Source organism: Suncus etruscus, chromosome 12 (assembly GCF_024139225.1).
Source record: "Suncus etruscus isolate mSunEtr1 chromosome 12, mSunEtr1.pri.cur, whole genome shotgun sequence".
Classification (NCBI taxonomy): Eukaryota; Metazoa; Chordata; class Mammalia; order Eulipotyphla; family Soricidae; genus Suncus; species Suncus etruscus.
Genome location: NC_064859.1, coordinates 84,934,814 through 84,957,269, shown reverse-complemented (window position 1 = coordinate 84,957,269; position 22,456 = coordinate 84,934,814). Strand labels below are relative to the sequence as shown.

The 22,456-nt window shown below is 38.8% G+C and overlaps 1 protein-coding gene across 2 annotated transcripts in view; it reads left to right on the top strand.

Annotated features, from left to right (window-relative positions):
* WDR35 (WD repeat domain 35) overlaps positions 1–22,456 on the top strand; it is a 74,085-nt gene that overhangs the window by 44,547 nt on the left and 7,082 nt on the right. For both annotated transcript variants that reach the window (XM_049784811.1, XM_049784812.1), the window contains 8 exons: positions 137–347; positions 11,388–11,468; positions 13,455–13,591; positions 14,340–14,543; positions 16,059–16,205; positions 18,174–18,306; positions 20,824–20,934; positions 21,816–21,980. In XM_049784811.1, the coding sequence (XP_049640768.1) occupies positions 137–347; positions 11,388–11,468; positions 13,455–13,591; positions 14,340–14,543; positions 16,059–16,205; positions 18,174–18,306; positions 20,824–20,934; positions 21,816–21,980 (1,189 nt within the window). The remainder of the gene's footprint in view (positions 1–136; positions 348–11,387; positions 11,469–13,454; positions 13,592–14,339; positions 14,544–16,058; positions 16,206–18,173; positions 18,307–20,823; positions 20,935–21,815; positions 21,981–22,456) is intronic.

Here is a 22,456-nt window from a genome sequence, read left to right as displayed (position 1 = left end):
CTGCTGGGTCTGGTCTCAAAAGCAAAAAAATTAAATTAAAAAAAAAAAGTTAAAAGGAACCTTATAGGTCATTGTATGCATGGTCACCTTTAGTGATTTCACAGTTCTTTCCCCCACTTGGGGTTATTGTTTGTAGTCGGCTGGCCATCATTGACAGCTCTGGAGTTCTCACTTTCTTTGACCTGGATACCCGGGCATCGGACAGTGTAGAACAGCAGGTGGTGGGCCAGCTCATAAAAACGGACCGAAAAGATGTCTGGGAAATGAAATGGGCCAAAGACAATCCTGATTTGTTCGCAATGATGGAGAAGACAAGAATGTATGTTTTCAGAAACTTGGATCCAGAGGTAAAAAATGCAAAAGAATCTTTCACTTTATAAATAATGAATTAAATATCAGAATTTGTAGAGTTCTCCTTTATTTCTGCAAGAGGTCTGTTGTGCTATTTTATTAATCTCTGAAAATAAGTGGAAAGATCCTTTAGAGTTTTAAAATATTTAGTCTTAAGTTGGAATAATACTCCTGAAAACATTCTCTACTTTCTCTGAAAGGCTTATTTTAGGCATTTAAATCTATTCATACATCAAGGGGCCGGAGAGATAGCACAGTGGTGTTTACCTTGCAAGCAGCCGATCCAGGACCTAAGGTGGTTGGTTCCAATCCCTGCATCCCATGTGGTCCCCCGTGCCTGCCAGGAGCTATTTCTGAGCAGATAGCCAGGAGTAACCCCTGAGAACCACTGGGTGTGGCCCAGAAAACCAACCAAACAAAAATTTAAATCTATTCATACATCCGTCCATCCTTCCATCCACTTGTTTTAAAATGATGGGTATTTGGGTATTAATGTATTAATAATTAATCATTTGGGTATTAATTCTCTAGTCCTCTGTTGGTCTGGAAAATTTTTTAAAAAATCTTTAAGCACCATAATTACAAGCATGATTGTAATTGGGTTTCAGTCATAAACAGAACATCCCCTTTCATAAGTGCAATATTCCCACCACTGATGCCCTCAATCTGGTCTGGAAATTTTGATAATAAAATTAAGAGTCACGGTTGGGTCTGTGAGGTTTCCCAGGGCGGCACAAGGTAGGAGACCTTCCGCTGCCTCCACCCCTCCCCCGTCACGTCTGTGAGGTTTCCTGGGGTGGCATTCACCAGAGGACTTTTCGCTGCCTCCGCCCTGCCCCTGACTGCATCTCTGAGGTCTCTGGTGTCCCCTGCTGGGATGGGCTAGGAACCATAGATGAGAGGGTTTTCCGACAGAGGCCTGGAGGAGGCGAAGTTCCACTGACTTCCAGGTAGGGGAGGAGGGCAAAGGAGCCAGGCTCAACAGCTCCCCCACCATTATGGCCAGGAGCGGTACTGCACTGGCTGGCAGCAAGAGGGGGGAACACTAACCAGGCTCCCCACTAAAGGGCATGCTAGAGGCCAAACCTCAGCCAGCCCACCCAACAGTCCCACCCAGAGCTGCAATCCAGAGAAGGGACCCAGCCCCACATCTCAGGGAGCAAAAGCAGGCCAAAATCGGAAGGCACTGCTCTCCAAGCACACCAATAAATGCATAAAAACGTGGGGCCAGTGAGGTGGCACTAGAGGTAAGGTGTCTGCCTTGCAAGCGCTAGCCAAGGAACAGACCGTAGTTCAATCCCCCGGTGTCCCATATGGTTCCCCCAAGCCAGGGGCGATTTCTGAGCACTTATCCAGGAGTTGCCCCTGAGCATTAAACAGGTGTGGCCCAAAAAACCAAAACCAAAACCAAAACAAAACATGGGGTGTGTAGGGAAGGTTAATAGGAACAGAAAGTTCCCCCAATATAGTTTAAAAGTATAGGAACATGAAAATTCCGGAATAGTGCTTGGTAGAAAAGCATTAAGAGAATTTTAAGTTACAGGTGTATAGTATATTTTGCAGAAATGTTATGTTTTTGAAAAGGGCTGGTATGTTAATTTTCACTTTATTACGTTGCTACATGAAAATATTAACCCACCTTTGGCTAAAGGTGGAGTTAGGATTACAAAAGGTTCTTTTATATTTCAGAGAAGGGGGAGATGAAGCCTCATCCCTCCTTTCTCCCTAGGTAACTTGACCTTACCTGCAAGACCCCGCCCATTCCTGGGAAGGGTCTTGGAAAAGGTAGATAAGGTATGGACCAGAGGGGATTAGGGCTTTTGGCTCTCTGGCGCTTGGCGGGCTCTCTCGCTTCTGGTCTTTGGGCAGCATGGAGCCCAAAGGGAAGATGGCTAAAAGGAGTTAAGATGCAGGGCTAGCGAAGAATGGCTGTGCTTGAAAGGTTATGATGTAGGCCACAGACATGTGGTGAAAGGTTATGAATAAAGATGATACTTCCTGATGCCTGCCTGTGAGTGAGTTCAATACCCGTCGCTTTCCTGGACCCCAGACCCGCCTGTTGATGGGGGATGAAGCCACGTGGCCGGGGCCTAAGGACAAAGGCCTCCATCCTTCACTATCCAGTTCCATCGTTAATTATTTGATTCTACACATGGGTAAACCGAGGAGGAACCTAACAGCTGGAGATACAGAGAGAACTCCTACTAAGTTTCCAAGTCCAACAAAACGCACAGATCCAAGAGATGAAGATTTAAAAGCAGCCATGAGAAGGGAAATGCAAGCCATGGTACAGGAAATGAGAGAATCGCTAGCCACTGAATAGAAGAAATCCATGGAGGAACAAATTAGCCAAATTAAAGATCTTATACAGAATGAGAGACTTCATACAAAAGCAATTAAAGGAATTACCAGACACCATAAAAAGCCAGATGAGCAGAATCACAAAGATGGAGAAGCACATAGTAGTACTTGGAGGAAAACTGCAAACCAAAAATGACCAGGAAACCAACAAGGAATTAAGAGGCAAGGCATTGGAAGGAAAAGTCCAGTACTTAATGAATAAAGACAAAAGAAATAATCTAAGAATTGTAGGTATACCAGAAGGGGAGGAAACAGGGAGAGGGGAAGAACAAGTAGTTAGGGAAATAATAGCAGAAAACTTCCTCACCCTTTGGAAAGAGGATTTCGTGCAAATCCAGGAAGTGAAAGGAGTCCCTAATAAAATAGACCCTGATAAACCAACACCAAGACATATAATAATTTAAATGGAAAAAAAGAGAAAGATGAACTCCTTAAAGCAATAAGGGAAAAAAAGAACCTCAAGTACTAAGGAAGGGACATAAGAATCAAACCAGATCTCCCATTTGAAATAATTCAAGCAAGAAGACAGTGGAATGAAATATTTAAACAACTGAATGAAAGAAATTTCCAGCCTAGGGTACAATACCTAGCAAAACTGTCATTCTTATGGGATGGTAGCCTAAAAACATTCTCAAACAAAAACGAATTTGCAGTATTTGTGAAAAAACAAAACAAAACAAAACAAAAAAACCAATCCTAAACGACCTACTCAGAGATGAACTACACAATCCAAACCCCCAACTGTAACAACAACCACCCTACACAACACAACTGCACAACAGCCCTCTCTGTCAATAATCTCCCTAAATGTTAACGGACTAAATTCTCTCCCATTAAAAGACACATAGTAGAGAACTGGATTAGAAAACATAAACTAGACTTCTGCTGCCTGCAAGAAACACACCTACAAGTACAGGACATGCATAGGCTTAGAATAAAAGGATGGAAACCAATCTTTCAAGCCAATGGAAAACAAAAAAGAGCAGGGACAGCCATTCTTATATCAGACCACATTCCATTCAACCTCGAGAAAGTGATCAGAGACAAAGAGGGTCACTACATACTAATCAGGGGAACAATTGATCAAGAGCTATTAACCCTGATTAATATATATGCACCTAATGTAGAGTCAGCAAAATATGTGAGGCAGTTGCTCACTAACCTGGAGAAATACATGAAGGGAAATGTGATAATAGTAGGAGATCTCAATACTCCACTATGACCACTGGACAGATCCAGCAGACAGAAAAATAGCAAAGAAATAAGAGCCCTAAATGAAAAATTAGAAAGACCTAGGGCTAATAGACTTATATAGGGCCCTCCACCCCCAGAAAACAGAATATACATTCTTCTAAAGCCCCCATGGAACTTTCTTTAGAATAAACCATGTCTTAGGATTCAAAGCTAACCTATATAAGACCACAGATGTAAGGATCATTAGAAGCACTCTATCAGATCACTAAGCAACAAAGGTCAAAATTGACCACAAGAAGAAGCAATGGAGAAAAACTAATACCTGGAGATTAAACAACATGCTGCTCAACAACAGCTGGATCAAAGAGCAACTCAAGGAAGAAATAAAAAGATTCCTTGAGACAAACGATAATGAAGAGACGACTTGTCAAAATTTGTGGGACACAGCAAAAGCAGTAATTAGGGGGAAACTCATAGCCATACAGGCCTATGTTAAGAAAGAGGAAAATGGCAAAATCAGTGGTTTAAAGGATCATCTCAAGGAATTGGAACAACAGCAGCAAAGAAATCCAACCACAACCAGAAGGCAAGAAATAGTAAAAACCAGAGCAGAAAGAAACAACATAGATACTAAGAAAACAATACAAAAAAATCAATGAAACCAAGAGCTAGGTTTTGAAAAAATAAACAAGATAGACAGACCACTGGCAAAACTCACCAAAAAAGAGGGAAAACATCCAAATCAGTAGGATCACAAATGAAAGGGGGAAAGATTACAACAGAACTCCAAGAAATACAACATATCATGAGATCATATTATGAACAACTATACTCAGTTAAGCTAGAGAACCCAGTAGAAATCGACAGATTCCTGGAAAATTACCATCTTCCGAGACTGGAAAAGGAAGACCTAGAAAGCCTAAACAGACCAATCACTTCAGAGGAAATTGAAGATGTAATTAAGAAACTCCCTAACAATAAGAGTCCAGGCCCACATGGATTTACAGGTGAATTCTATCAAACATTCTGAGAAGACTTACTGCCACTTTTCCACAGGCTCTTCCAAACCATTGAAAAAACAGGAATTCTCCCCAACTCCTTTTATGAGGCTAATATCACACTCATTTCCAAAGATGACCAAGAAAGAAAACTACAGACCAATCTCACTAATGAACATAGATGCAAAGATACTCAACAAAATCTTAGCAAACCGAATCCAGCACTTCATCAAAAAGATCATATACCATGACCAAGTGGATTTTATCCCAGGAATGCAAGGTTGGTTCAACGTACGCAAATCAATCAACATCATACGTCACATCAACAACAAGAAAGACAAAAACCACATGATCATATCAATCGATTCAGAGAAGGTGTTTGTTGAAGACATTCAGCAAAACAGGGTTAGAAGGAACCTTCCTCAAGATAGTTACAGCAATCTATGAAAAGCCCACAGCCAACATTACCTTTAATGGCAAAAAACTAGAAGCATTTCCCCTAAGGTCAGGAACTAGGCAAGGCTGTCCACTCTCTCCACTCTTATTCAATATAATCTTAGAAGTCCTTGCAATCAGACAAGAGAAGGGAATCAAAGGGATCCAAATTGGGAAAGAGGAACTCAAACTATCTTTTTGCAGAAGATATGATGATATACATCGAAAACCCTAAAGAGGCCACAGTAAAACTCCTAGAAACAACCATTACTGCAAAGTGGCTGGTTACAAAGTCAATATACAAAAGACAGTAGCGTTTCTCTGTACAAATAACGAAGCTGAGGAGAGAGAGATTAAAAATACAATTCCATTTAAAATAGTTTCAAAAAATATCAAGTACCTAGGAATCAACCTTACAAGGGAAGTGAAGGACCTATACCAGGGAAATTTCAAAACACTTCAGAAAGAAATTGAAGAGGATCTAAGGAAATGGAAGAACATCCCATGCTCATGGGTAGGTAGAATCAACATAATCAAAATGACTGTCCTACCCAAACTTCTATATAGATTTAATGCAATCCCCATCCAAATCCAGGCATCATTCTTTCAAGACTTAGAACAATCAATCATAAAATTCATCTGGAACCACAAAAAAACCAGGATAGCCAAACAGATACTGAAAAACAAGAAGTTGGGTGGCATTTCTTTACCTAACCTAAAGCTATACTAGTAAAGCCTTAGTGATCAAAATAGCATGGTACTGGAACAAAAACAGAGCCTCAGACCAGTGGGTTAGAACAGAATTTCCAGACATAAATCCCCAGATATACAGTCAACTAATATTTGACAATAGAGCCAAGAACTTGAAATGGAACAAAGAAAGTCTCTTCAAAAATAGTGTTGGTACAACTGGAAAACCATCTGTAAGAAACTGAAAATTGACCCATACCTCTCTCCTTATACAAAAGTCAACTCAAAATGGATTAAAGACCTTGAAATTAGATCAGAATCTATAAAGTTTATTGAGGAAAAAATAGGCAGAACACTCAAAGACCTATATATTAAAAAAAGGCTTCGAGGATGGAACACCAATGGCAAGGATTTTAGCATCCTACATAAACAAATGGGATTACATCAAACTAAGAAGCTTCTGTATGGTGAAGGAAACCCAACTTAAAACAAGAAGACAGCTAACTGAATGGGAAAATATTTTCACACTCAACACATCAGATAAAGGGCTGATAACCAGAATATACAAAACACTCAGAAAGCTGAGTCCCCCAAAACCAAATAAAGCTATAGAAAAATGGGGAGATGAAATGAATAGACGCTTCTCCGAGGAAGACTGAAAGATGGCCAACAAACACATTAAAATATTCTCACCTTCACTCATCATTAGGGAAATCCAAATCAAGACAACAATGAGGTACCACCTTACACCAGTGAGGATGGCTCACATCAAAAATAATGGGAACAATCTGTGTTGGCGGGAATGCGGTATGAAAGGCACTCTCATACACTGCTGGTGGGAATGCCCCCTAGTCCTACACCTATGGAGAACAGTCTGGAGAGTGCTCAAGGAACTCAGAATTGAGCTCCCATTTGACCCAGCAATCGCTCTCCTAGGTATCTACCCCCAAGTCAGAAGGACATTCATCCCAAAGTATGTGTGCACCCCACTATTTATCGCAGCTCTCAGTATAATAGCCAACCTTGATGCCCAACAACAGATGAGTGGATCAGTAAGATGTGGTATCTATACACAATGGAATACTACATGACAGTCAGAAATGATACGATCACAGACTTTGCAGCAACGTGGATGGACTTAGAACATATTATGTTAAACGAAGCAAGCCAGAAGACGAAAGATAAACACAGAATGATAGTACTATTCTGAAGTACTTAGAATATACACCAGGTATACAACCAGTACCCCACTATTAAATAACAGGGTGAAACAGGATAGAAACCTCAAACACTGTAATAATCACCCTATACTGGGGAGTAGAACCCAAAACAAAGGGGAGAGAAAGAACACAAAGCCCAACTATACATTATATCATAAAGAAACCAGAAACAACAGAAACAGCAGTGTAGAGAGAACAGGTATGTAATTATCTTTTTACTACAAAGGCCCATAATAATTTACTAGGGACTTTATATAGGATTACAGGTAAAGATTATGACAGGAAATTACTGAGTCCAATGGAAACACTTCAAAACATTATATTTGAATGCCTTAACCTTACCACATTTAAAATAACCTCTCAGTTTTTCTGTCCCTAGGGGTTCCTGGATACAAAGTGTGAACATCCTATGGTGGTACCTCGGTGCTCAGTCACACGAGGCACCATACTCTGCTTGAATTATGAAAATGGCGAGATAAAACTCTTTAACATACCCTTTATCTCTAGATTATGCCTGCTTTTAGGACCTGAAGCACATGACCAGCCCAGATCACCAAAGCAACAACCGAGACCTACAGATTTTTACCACAGGGCCTAAGCATCGAACACGTTCAACCAAACTAACATGCCCTTGCTCGTATACCTTCTCTTCTCATTACTTCGTATTTTTGTTGTTGGTGGTGTTTGATTGTTGGTTTGTTTTGTTTTTCCTATTCTCTCTTCCTGTCTCCCTCTTTTTCCACCTTCTCCTCACTATCATCAGTTCAATCTATTTCAAATAAAAACCGCATGGTTACCTCCTCTATAGGAAAGGAAAGCTGACATATAGGGTGCTGTGGACAAACTGAAAAGGGTAAACACCTATATAGATACACCTCACTAACACAATGGTCCGTACTCGAGACACGAAACCTATACATACCCAAAAGTTGATCTATTAATTTTCTTTCCTTACAAGTACTATACTTAGTACTCAGCACACCTCTTGCCCTCCACACCTCTCTACATTAAGATATACCTAAGCTAACTTTTATATGTTTATATGTGGGCAGGAGCACACAGAGATAGGAATCCTCCTTAAGGGACAAACCTAAAACACAAACAACCCATACCTATACCCTATATAAACCCTTCATATACTATTCCCTCTCTCTCCTCCAGAAATCCAACTATTCCTTTACCCCTCAGTCCCACCCCCGATATCCCCACCACACTATAACTCTTCACCCTCAGTTCTTAATCCAGTAGGCATCAAGACCGACTTCCTACCCCAACGAGCCAGTACCCACTACCCAAGTGACAAGACACCTACTCAAACTCTCACCTCGTTCCCGGCAAGAAAATACAACCAACACCCCGACTGAACCATGCAGTGTGGCCCTCCTAATCACCTCTCCCTAATGTGGACTGTGGCTTGATATCGGAACTAGCTCCAAAAGACCCCCACTGCAAGAACTCTACCCAAGACTCACTGCCTGGACCCCACACCTCACAATGAAATCTCAAAAGATAATGGGGAAGCCTATACTTTCATCATAAGTATAGACCTATATAACACAACCTCATATTCTGTTTCTCCCCAAATGTAAAGTGATCTCCTGTATCACTTTCTCCCTTTTTCTTTCTTTTTTTTTTTATTCTTGTTAGTTTCTTTGTTTTGTTTTAGTTTTTGTTATTTGATTTGATTTGCTTTTGCTTCTTTTGGGTCACTCCTGGTGGCACTCAGAGGGTGCTCCTGGCTCTATGCTTGGAGAACGCCTCGGGTGGGTATGGGGGGCCATGGGGGATGCCGCGATCTTAGCCACTGTCCTTCTACTGGAAGGACAGATGTCTTGTCTCCATGCTATCTCTCCCGGCCTCACTTTATTCCTTTAATTATGTCTTTTATTTAATCTTTTTTTTTTTTTTTTTGGTTTTTGGGTCACACCCGGCGGTGCTCAGGGGTTACTCCTGGCTGTCTGCTCAGAAATAGCTCCTGGCAGGCACGGGGGACCATATGGGACACCGGGATTCGAACCAACCACCTTTGGTCCTGGATCGGCTGCTTGCATGGCAAATGCCACTGTGCTATCTCTCCGGGTCCTAATCTTTTTTTTTTTAAAGAAACTTTTTTCCTTTAGATATGTGTGAGCATATATATTCTTAGTTTTTGTCAGGTGTCTGTTTTCTTTTCTCTCCACCCCCAAATCCACCAGCAATATAATGTAGCACCACTTTCTCCTACAAAGACATATTAAACAAAGGGGAAATTGTACATGTACAAACAAGCTCTTATCTACTAAGGATAAGAACTCATACTTGTTTACAACACAGGGACATTTCCCACCCTGAACGTATGACATGTGGAAACAACTTAGGCTCCAGGGAACTAGACACCGACTGTCCAGCCTTGACTTCTGGATCCCAGACATAGAAACGACAGAGTTCTCCACAATAGCTCTAGGAGCCAAATCTTTTCCAGGGCATTCACAATGCTGCTCTGATGTCAACATGTGCCAGTTCTAAATTGATAACCTGACAATGAGGAAATGGGAACAATTTGATCTAAGAGCAAGTTGTCCTTCCTCATCAGCTAATGTTAAGACAAAATCAGAAAACATGTCACCCTTTGATCTGTGCAAAAGCCAAGATTGCTACATACAGATGACTGGTTGTTACAACCAGGACTGGACAGTACACATCCAGGGACCAACAACAACAACAACAACAACAGCAGCAGCAACAAAAAGCTCTAGCCTAGCTTTTGGTCTACGATCTGTTCAACAAACAAGATCTCCAATTACAGAGGTCTGACTGAGACAACTGCAACTGAACGGGTCTTCAGGAAACATAACGAAAGACCTTATCCCAGGCTCCATCCTAGGAGCAACATAATGACCAAGACCACCAACTACAGAAGATGGATTAAAACGACACTGAAGAAGCATAACTGCTAGAACCACAATGAAAGACTTCATCATAAGCTCCATTCCTTGAGCTGCACCGTCATCAAGATCTCTAGATACAGAGCTCTGATTTTACCATTCAAGAAGAAGCAAAAGTCTTCCATACACCACGAAAGCACCAAGGGGAGAGTAAATGATCATGCAAGGAGTCTATAGTTGATCCCATGACAGTATACTTCAGGGGTGGAGAAACCCTGTATCTTCTAGGCCAAGGGAATTCCCTCTACAATATTTCCAATAGTTACTGTGCCTATGCAGGGGAAAAAGCAAAAGAAAAAAAAAGCACAAAACAAACAACAAAAAAAACAAAACAATTTTTCTACATATTTATCGATTGATCGATTTTTTGGACATCTTTATTTTGGTGTAGAGATTGAAGTTGATGTCTCCAATATTATTTTATTTTATTTTATCTTATCCTTCTCTTTCTTTTTGCACTTCAGCATGATTTGATTTCAGAACTGAGACTATTGTGTGGTGCTTGTCTTTATTGCTGTAGTGCTCACCAGCTATTTAATTTGATACTTCTTTCTGTATTGTTGTGTTTCAATTACCTTTTTCACATCCTCTCTCAAACTGAGGTTGAAAGCCTCTTGAAGGACTCCGCCCATTTTCAGCGTATTTGACTTCTTTTTTTTTTCTTATTTTGTACCCCAATCTATTGCTTTACTTTCCTTCAAACAAAACCACATAACTCGATTTATCTAGCTCTGCCTCTTAAATAGAGGGGGAAACAAGGGAGGGTACCAGGACCAAACAGATATGTGATCACTAATAGTAAGCTAGACAAAGAGGGGATCACCTACTCTAGCAGCCCAGGGGGTGATGGTGGGGTATATGGGTTGCAGAAAGGGAATTGGGATGGGGGGAGGACATATTTGGTGATGGGTATTTCCCTGATTCAATGTTAATATGTACCTAAAATACTACTGTGAAAGATATGTAAGCCATTATGATAAAAAAATTGTGTTTTAATTAGAAATGTTCTTTGACTTACATGCATTATTATATTATATTAATTATATGTTATTTTATGACACTATATTATGTTAGTTTACCTCAATATGTTAATCAATTTTGTCTCTTGAATAAATTCTTACAATAAAAAATAAAATAAAATAAAATTGAGAGTCACATATGGGAAGAAAAATTGGGTGCAATGAAACATAACATCTATTTTCTGTGTTTTTAAGGAACCCATTCAGACTTCTGGGCATATTTGTAACTTTGAGGATTTAGAAATTAAGTCTGTTCTTCTGGATGAGATATTAAAGGTAATTCTTAAAAGCAATTATATTTCAGTTATGGGGTAGACTGGGATACACTTTTGCACCAAGAGCATGTGCTGTGGATAGGTGAATGGATAGAGCGGGGGTTGGGAACATTTTTTATATCAATGTCTTGGCTTTTAATAGCTTCCTGCATCTTTATGAATTTCATTTTTCTTTCCTGTTTAAGAGCTTCAATTTTTACTTCCAGAAAATAATGGCAAATCATATTATCTATCTTATAGGGTTGTTAATTTATATGATACTGGCAGAGTAAGGACCAAGAGCTCAAAACATGGTAGCTAACTGTCATGGTTTTTAAATTCACAAGAGGTACTGAAGAAGGGGCTGGAGAGATAGCATGGAGATAAAGCGTTTGCCTTGCAAGCAGAAGGTCAGTGATTCGAATCCTGGCATCCCATATGGTTCCCCCGAGCCTACCAAGAGCGATTTCTGAGCATAGAGCCAGGAGGAACCCTTGAGCACTGCCATGTATGACTTCCCCCCCCAAAAAAAAGAGATACTGAAGAAATATTTGGCAATTTATTCTTTTTCTACTTCTAGGATACTTAGTACTAGGAGACTTTTAGTAACTTCTTTTGGGTAACATCCTCCCATTCATCCTCCAGGTTTTATAATGAACCATTTCAGATACCATATATGTTTGAATCCACCCCTACTTTTTGACCTTTATTGTCCATTCTTTGAGGAGTGTTTTCACTAAGGATATATTGAGGGCAGTTTTATTTTGGTTTGGTTTTGGTGTGGGGACCACATCTACTGTGCTCAGGACTTAATCCTAGCTCTCTGCTCAGAGAACAGGGTTGGGCTCTGTGTGCAATATATGGAATCAGGAATCAAACCCAGGTTGGCCTCATGTAATTCAAGCACCTTACCCATTTTACTTTCTCTTCAGGTCTGAAAGCAGTTTTATTTTAATTTTAGTTTTATTTAAATGTTGTTAAATTCTAATTTAATTTAAAAAGCCACTTTTTAGTCTTTGGGCCACACCTTATGGTGCTCAGGGCTTCCTCCTGGTTCTGCACTCAGGAATTCTCTCAGTGCTCAGGGGATCATATGGGATGCTGGGAACAAACCCAGGTTGGCCACATGTAAGGCAAATGCTATACCTACTATATTATCACGCTGCCCTAAATACCACTTTTATTCAAAATACAAGTATGGATTTAGTTCTGGTGTGTGCCAATAGTAGCAATGACAGAATTGAAGCTGTGGAGAGTCTTTAGGGAAAGGGGCCCATGTCATAGGGATAATATGCCTTGATGTATGGTTTGAACTTTATTCTGGAATTAGTCATGGGGGGAAACATAGTGCAACATTCTAGAGTGATATAATTGGATTCCTATTGAGAAGATGGCTCTGGCTCCCTAGGCGGACAAGAAGGGGAGGAGGACAAGTTCTAGAAAGTTATTGTGGAGCCAGACAGTAATGGACCTGGATTTTAACTTAGATATGTTTGAATCTGAATATCTGGGAACTTGGTATTCAGGAGCTATTGCTCTTTTGCACCTAGTGGTTCTAAACTTTTTAAACGCTTCACTTTTTTTTCTATTATAAGTAATATTGAAAGTTTATTTTCTTTCTTTGCCTCTTATTCTACTTTTTCCTGCAAGAAAAGCCTTCAAAACTTACTTTTTCAATCTGAGATACTTCTTTTTCTTTTTTGTTTATGTTTTTGTTTTTTTTTGTTTCTTTTTGGCCACACACAGTGATGCTTAGGGGTCAGAAATCCCTCCTGGCTTGGGGATCATATGGGATGCTGGGAGGGATTGAACCCACGTCTGTCGTGGGTCAGCTGCATGCAAGGCAAATGCCCTACCGCTTTGCTATTGCTTCAGCCCAACCTGAGACATTTCTTTATCCTTTGATTCACAATGTAATTCACTCAGCTTTTATTTTTAAATTGTACAAATAAAATACACATTCTAATGGCACTTATTTGAGTTCCTTTGTTCTTATTCTTACTTTTAGAATCCAGAACACCCAAACAAGGCTTATGTAATTAACTTTGAGATTCGGTCCCTGCGTGATAGTCGAGCATTGATTGAAAAGGTTGGAATTGAAGATGCATCTCAGTTCATAGAAGACAATCCACACCCCCGACTTTGGTACTAAAGCAAAGCCCCCCAAACATCAAGTGCATGCTTATCAGGTCTTACCCTCTCTTCAGATTCCTGCCACCCTCTCTTCAGAAGGAATAATTGGAATAAACTTTGCTTTTCTCTGTCAAGTAGGAACATTTATTATAGAATTAGAAGTGCTCAGTTTAAATGTGTTAAAGTGAATGTTAGGAGTGAAATGTTAAAGTGAAAATTAGGAGAAATAGGTATCATAATTGAATTTCAATTTAATGTATTCACCTGATACAATTCTGTCCCGACCCACGGAACACTTTCAACATTGGGTACTTATGAGGGGAGTGCACAAGTGAGAGAAAGAGACAGAGAGATTGGAAGCAAGTAAAGGCAAACTCAATTAATTCACAGAAAGGCCTGTTCTTATATACTACCTTTTAGTGGAGTAGCATTAAATGATATATTAGCAGGTAAGCATTTCATGTAAGCAACTCCCCAGAACAGCTGGTTACATAGATAACAGAGGCTCACAGCTCACAGGATATTGTCAAGGATATGTTCTGTTAAGTGAATGTGTTTTTTCTCAGGGTTACAGATGCATCAGTGTTCTCTTTGATTTGCAATATTGCCCAACTGAGTGAGATAAAGCATGATCTCTAGGTTAACTTTGTTGGAGCAGACTGTATCCTGTTTCAGGCATCTTAAAACTGTCAGGCCTCAGCTTCCTACACAATTCTCTTTCCTTCTTCTTTTCCTCTTCTTCCTTCTCCTACTCCTCAAGGCGCCTACTGGCTGAAGCAGCTCTTCAGAAACTTGATTTGAAAACTGCAGAGCAAGCATTTGTGCGCTGCAAGGACTACCAAGGCATTAAGTTTGTCAAATCCCTGGGCAATCTACAGACTGAGTCCATGAAGCAGGCTGAAGTCGCTGCTTACTTTGGAAGGTTTGAAGAAGCTGAGCGGATGTACCTTGATATGGACAGAAGGTTAGTAATGAATGTGCCAGCATCATGGGAGGACTTGTCGAGCACCTAAGTGTTTTACACATGGGCCTGTCATGTGGACTCTGTGTATAAGAACTTTCTTCAGAAAACCATTTTCTTGCACTATAGCTTTCATATCCCATATGCCCTCATTAGTTTAGAGGTGATAATGTGGAGGCAGTTTTTCCTTCCTGATTTTATGGTTATCAAAGGTTTGTTATAGAGTACTTTTTCATTTGGAAGAAAAAAATTATATAACATATTCATACTGAGGATATAATACATTTTTTAAGTTTCCTTTGGCCACACCCAGTGACACTCAGGAGTTACTCCTGGCTATGCACTCAGAAATCACTCCTGGCTTGGGGGCCATATGGGATGCCAGGGGATCGAACTGCGGTCTGTCCTAGGTTAGTACATGCAAGGCAGATGCCTTACAGCTTGCGCCACTGTTCCCGCCCTAAGTTTTCTTTTTTGAGTTAGGACATTATTTAACTTTCTGTTACTAAAGAGCATAAAATAAAGATCAAAGGTACTTAGAGTTTGTTTCATTCTTCATATCTCATTTTTAATTTATATAAAATAACAAAAATTATTTTAATATTTTTACTTTCAGGAGATCCCTAATATAATATAAGCTTTAAAAAGAGTTATACATGGGCTGGAGTGATAGCACAGTGGGTAGGGTGCTTGCCTTTTACACGTTCGACACAAGTTCTATACCCGGCATCCCATATGTTCCCCCAAGCTTTTCAGGAGTGATATATATATATATTTATATATATATATAAATAAAATGAAAAATTTGCCACACCATTGGTGTTCAGGAGTTATACCTGGTTCTATGCTCAGGAATCACTCCTGGAAGGCTCAGGGGACTATATGGGATGCCGGGAATCGAACCTGAGTTGACCACATTAACACTAGGAAGCGAACAATTTCCCCACTGTGCTATTGCTCTGGCCTCTATATATTTGACTTTAAAAAAGACTCTATTAGGGGCTGGATCGATAGCACAGTGGTAGGGTATTTTCCTATCATGCAGCTGACCCAGGAGGGATCCAGTTCAATTCCCTGCATTCCATATGGTACCCCAGCCTGCCAGGTGCGATTTCTGAGTGTAGAACCAGGAGTAACCCCAGAGTGCCACTGGGTGTGGCCCAGAAACCAATCAATCAATCAATGAATCAATAAATAAAGTTTAAAAAATAATAAAAGACTCTTAGAAACAGATGAAAAAGTAATTACATATAGATAATTACATTAATTATATTGGTAAAAAACTGGAAGTTCAGGAAATTAAAAGGTGAAAAAAATTTCTCCTGTTCCAGGGTTTTCCTATTTCCTCTTACCTGGTCAGGATAAATTTCTAAAATATTTGAAGAGTTACTTCATTAGTCTACTTACTGCTGTTTATTCTTAGCACCTTAGAATTCAACCTGGGATATAGTAGTCAATTGATATATATTTTTTGAATGAATGAATTCATGAGTGATGAATGACTGTCAATGTGTGCAGAGATCTTGCTATTGGCCTCCGGTTGAAATTGGGAGACTGGTTTAGAGTCCTACAAATCCTGAAAACTGGATCTGGTGATGCTGATGACAGCCTGCTGGAACAAGCCCATAATGCCATAGGAGACTACTTTGCTGACCGACAGAAATGGTAGGTGAGCATTTGGACCACCACTTCCATACCTGCAGCTCTTTTTTCTGTTTGATACCAACGTAAGAAACAATTTATTTTAGAGAAAATAAAAAATTCTTATCCAAAATATAGAAATCTGTACAACTTCACCAGAATCAATATACCTAAACTGTACAAATATATGCCAGTTCCTCATTTACCAAATAATGACTAAAAAAGTTAGATGACTAAAAAAGTTCACAAAATAAGTGGCTATTTGTGCAAAAAGCCTTTTATCTAATTAAGAACAAGGAAAGTTACAACTCAGTCCTCTACTTTCTAAAAATAAGAAGTTTACTTAGTCTTAGAAAACAACAAGCTTGGCTAAAGAAACTGGTACATATACACAATGGAATATTATGCAGCTGTCAGAAGAGATGAAGCCATGAAATTTTCCTATACATGGATGTACATGGAATCTATTATGCTGAATGAAATAAGTCAGAGAGAGAGAGAGAGAGAGAGAGAGGAAGACGCAGAATGGTCTCACTCATCTATAGGTTTTAAGAAAAATGAAAGACATTCTTGCAATAATAACTTTCAGACACAAAAGAGAAAAGAGCTGGAAGTTACAGCTTACCTCATGAAGCTCACCACAAACAAGGATGAGTTTAGTTAGAGAAATAACTACGTTTTGAACTATCCTAATAATGAGAATGTACGAGAGAAATAGAAAGCTTGTCTAGAGTACAGGCGGGGGTTGGGTGGGGAGGAGGGAGATTTGGGACATTGGTGATGGGAATGTTGCACTGGTGATGGGTGGTGTTCTTTACATGACTGAAACCCAAACACAATCATGTATGTAATAAAGTTGTTTAAATAAAAATAAAAGAAAACAACAAGCTAGGAAATGTCAAGAGAGCTGGCTGGTGCTGACACCACAGTTCGTTTTTTGTTTTTTGGTTTTTTTTTTAAGCCTGTTGCATGGCAAATTCTGGTCACTTGGTACTTTGAAGGCCAAAAAAACACTATCAAATCTGACCCATTTTCCCAGGTCATAATTACATTTGTTTTATGTACATTTACATATTTTAGTGTTAGGTAATACTCTTATCAGAAAATTTCCAGTACTAGTATGTTTAAAGTATTGAAGTTTTTCTATTGAACCTCCAAATATATTAACAATTTTCAGGTGTAATAGTACAATTTTCTTCTGCAAGATCTACTGCAGAGGAAAGGTACTGTCTAAACTATGGCACTGTCACTTAAAACAACCACTCTATTTTGTGCCAGATCTTTACAACCATGACATGATTTAAATTCCATAATCCATCCCCAAGAGGAACCAACCCAAAGCAAAAATCAAATTTATCCATCCATTACAAGATGATCCACCCGTATGACTGTATATCAAAATAATCCTTCACAATATCACTTTGAAGAGCCTAAAGTCCTTAAATGGTATGTGTCTGAGTGCCCGGAGTTCTTGCCCTGTCAGCTACTTTCCTCTGGCTCAAGCTTTATACTCGGGCCAAGAGTTTCAAAATTGTTTTGATCAGGTGCTTTTTTTCTGTTGGTGTTTGGAAGTACAATTGTAAGATTAAAGCAGTTTTTCTTAAGACTCTCTTGCAGCTATGGGACCAGAGCAGTGGTGCAGTGGTAAGACGTTTGCCTTGCACGCAGTTGACCTAGGACAGACCATGCTTTGATCACCTGGCATCCAATATGGTCCCCCGAGTCAGGAGCAATTCCTGAGTGCAGAGCTAGAAGTAACCCCTGAGTATCACTGGGTGTGCCCCCCCCCCCCCCAAAGACACACACACAAAAAGAGACTCTCTTGCAGCTAAAATGTGCTTAACAGTCTAGATCTTCTCCCCTTCCAGTTTATATGTGTCAAGGCATTTTGTGAGAGAAGCTGATTAATTGTAAAGAAGGGACATTTTCGGTGACAGTGCTTACTGATTAGGCAATTTACATTAGTTTCAAGTTTTACTTTTCTTCCCATAGGCTGAATGCTGTGCAATATTATGTACAAGGCCGGAACCAGGAACGCTTAGCAGAGTGTTATTATATGTTAGAGGATTATGAGGGATTGGAAAATCTTGCCAATTCACTTCCAGAAAACCACAAGTTGCTTCCAGTAGGTATTAAAAATTTAGTTAAATTTTAGTTTCTGGATTTGTTAGGTGACTGTATAAGGTTTTTATGTTATAGCCTATGTAGACTGTATCAGATTTTTATGTTATAGCCAAGAAATAACCTCCACAGCAATAAATTTAAAGTTAAGCTATAGATTTATAATGGTGCCTTCACTTTAATTGTGAGAACAGTACATTAGCATTTAGATGTTTGGGGCATAGGGAGGATTCATTAGTGTTCCCTCAACTTGCGCACTGTCTTTTATAGTCTCATCAACTTTAAAAAATTGTTTTTAAGAGTTAGCCGAATGCATGAAATATTTACAGATGAAACGACAGATTATTTTTCTTCAAAATAATCCAGCTACGCCTGGGAATTAGTACACGTATGTTTGAAATTTGCCATGACAAAAAGTTAAAAACATAATTTGATTTTTATTAGGTTATATTTGACATTATTTGTTTAATGTCAAGAAATATAACTAAAACTGAGAAGAGGCTTCCTGAAAATTTGCTTTGAATTTGGAGGAGGAGTGGGTCTGGGCCACTCTGAGTGGTGTTCAGAGAATATTTCTGGCTCTATGTTCAAGAATGACCCTTGGTGGTGCTTGAGGATTGACTATGTATACAAGGCAAGCACTTTCCTTCTGGTACTATCGCTCCAGTCCCTGATATGAATTTTTAATTTTTTGGGGAGGGGTCACACCTACCAGCACTCAGGCGTTATTCCTGGCTCCATGCTCAGAAATCTTTCCTGGCAAGCTCGGGGAACATATGGGATGCCGGGATCTGAATCATCATTGTTCTGCATGCATGGCAAACACCCTACCTCCATGCTATCTGTCTGGCCCCTGTTTTGAATATTTTTAACCCTCTCAATGTTTAGGTAATTTAATATGGTTGTATTTTTATTTTGGTTTTTCTTTGATGTTATTGAGCTGTACATTATTAAAAAGTAGTTCTCTGCAGGGTTTAGGCATACATTATGTTTTATCCCAAAAACAATAGATAAGAACATGATTAAATTGTCTTTTTTGTTGTGAATAAGAGCCGTTATCTATGCAATAGGAGTATTTTCAGGCACTCTTACTCTCAATTCCCTGTCTTTTTCTCCATTTCTCATTCCTGTCCCTTTGTGGTTGAAGTTGTTGTTGCAGTGATTTGGGAGGGCTTACCTTTTGGTTGTGGTACAATGGAGATTGCACTCATCCTGTAGTGGCACAATAGATCATAAGTTGTCTTCAGGATTGCACTTGACATATGGTGCCAGGAATTGAACTTTGAAATTCAATGGGATATCTCATTGTTGTTTTAATTTGCATTTCTCTGATGAAAAATGATGCAGGTTTTTTTTTATATATCTATTTGTTCATCTCTTTTTCCCATTTTTTGATGAGGTTGATCTTTTTTCTTTACAAATATATTGTATATCTTGGATACTAACCCTTTGCCTGATAATTGGTGGGTAAATATTTTCCCCCAGCCTGTGATTTTTTTTTTTTTTTGGTTTTTGGGTCACACCCGGCGGTGCTCAGGGGTTACTCCTGGCTGTCTGCTCAGAAATAGCTCCTGGAAGGCACGGGGAACCATGTGGGACAATGGGATTTGAGCCAATCACCTTTGGTCCTGGATCTGCTGCTTGCAAGGCAAACGCCGCTGTGCTATCTCTCCAGGCCCCTGTGATTTTTTTTAAATTCTGGTCATTATTTCTGTTGTATTAAAGAAGCTTTTTAGTTTCATATAGTTCTATTATTTATCTATGCTTCTATTTGCTTGGCCAATAACATTGAGTCATTGAAGATTTCTCTAGACTCAATGTCATGAAGGGTTTTTGCCTACTTTTTCTCATAACTTCTGGATTCAGGTCTCATACAGTGGTCTTTAATTGATTTTGAGTTGATTTTTGTGCATGGTGTGAGGGAAGGGTGACCAACCATATGTATCTTTTGTTGAAGATTTTTTTCTTGCTCCACTTCTTATTCTTTTTTTCTTGGTCCAAGATTACCTACTGTTCATGGACCTGAGGGTTTGTCTCTGGTATCTCAGTTACATATTATTGTTCTTGAATGTATTTTTGATTCCAGTACTACAATCTCTTGATTACTATCATTGTTATAGTATAATTTAAAGTTGGGAAAAGAAAAGACTCCCATCTTCTGTATCACCATTGAGTTAGTTAATTGCTTTCAATTTTTTCACCCAGTAGGCTAGTTGAGGTTTATTTGAGAACTTGACATTTCTGTAAACTACAGAACTGAAGAAAGAAAAGAGAACAGTATCTTCAGTATTGATTTGTGTTAAAAATCAGGCCCAAAGCATGAACCAGAGAAGCACTGACTGTACATAAGGGGATGCCTTAGTGTCCTTTTTCACTTGTATTTTCTGTCCAGATGTAACTTTAATGCTCATTTAACCATCAGTAAATTTAATGTTCATTTGTCCCTCTGGAATGTTGTAAATGAAAATGTAAGCGATGTCTATAGTTTGTGAAATCTGATAGAATTGCTTTGTCCTTTCAGGAAATAGCACAAATGTTTGTGAGAGTTGGAATGTGTGAGCAGGCAGTGGCTGCATTTCTGAAGTGTAGTCAACCAAAAGCAGCAGTGGACACCTGTGTACATCTCAACCAAGTAAGGAACTGCAAAGTAAAATGGTCATCCTTGAAAGTCCCTTGATAACATAAGGGTGGGAGAGCTTGAGAAGGTCGTTAAAAAAAGAGGCAAATGAGTAAAATTATTTTCCTTAGTTGACCACTAAAGAAATGTTGGAGTTTGCTCTTTCTTTTCAAAGTGCTACCGTTATAGGTGGCTCCCAGACATAACTAACTCAATATGGAAGCATGAATAAGCCAGTGCTTTTACTGTGGCAGGCTTTTGTCTGGAAGCAATTTTCACAATTTTCTGCATTTTATTAGTGTTGGGTTCGTTTCCAGAGCAGGATCAGTTAATGGTCATTGCAAAAGGAAGGAATTGAGTTACTTTATCAATATTTACTTTGGCAAATCTATTTCCCTTTCCCTGTATGGAAAACATGTATTAACAGTTATAAGGTCTGGAATTTAACAGAAATTAAAATATAGAATTATAGAAGTGCTTGGCTATCAAATATATTCTTTTTATATTAAAATACTTTATGTAGTTTCTATATGTTTTATAAAAATAACTTAGGTTAAATATGATATAATTTCTTAACTAAAATTGCATATTTTGCCATGCTATAAACAAATATATCTTATTTTTCCTCATAGTTTATTGCAAAATTAGGATTGTAAGTTAAAGCCAATTGTAAATGTTGAAGCTCTTCTTTTCAGATAAACTCCTGAAACAAATCAAATTCTGCTATTGTTTAATCATTTTGACACATGGCTAACATATAAAAGCTAGAGTTGCCCTGATTCTAGGTGATTTTTAAAAGCATATGCCAGTTTTTAATTTTGAGGTATTGTTACAAGCTGAAAACTTTATTTTATGAAATTTATCACTTAATTACTGATTGTTGTATTTTTCCCCAGTGGAATAAAGCCGTTGAATTGGCTAAAAATCATAGTATGAAAGAAATCGGATCCCTCTTAGCTAGATACGCATCCCATTTATTGGAAAAGAATAAAACACTTGATGCCATAGAACTCTATAGGAAAGCCAATTACTTTTATGATGCTGCTAAACTGATGTTTAAGGTAATGTGACAATAGTGGTAAGTAGTTGATCTGGCCTCTTTACCAGTTTCTTCTAATAGACTAAGGAACATATTTTTAACTTTCTTTGGAAGCAAAGAAAGTATGTGTGATACCAAATTCCTCTTAGTAGGTAGATGTTACCCTAAGTATGTGTTATAACTAAGAAACAAATATTATTTGCTATTATTACCATAGTTATTAATAATAGTCCCTCATTGATACCTAACTGTGTCATAAGAGTTAAGTTATCAAAGAAATTACAGAATTTTCAGGAGCCGTAAAGGAACTATACATTTCCTCTATTGGGAATATGTTCAGTAAGTAATAGAATTGCGATTCCTTTTACATGTATGAGTTTTAAAGTTGTTACAATTTCATAATCGACATTTGGATAGAAGTGATTAGTCAGTATTAATGTCTATGTGTTTTCTAGTCTGTGTTACTCTATTCTAGTCTAGCCTGATCAAATTTAGTCT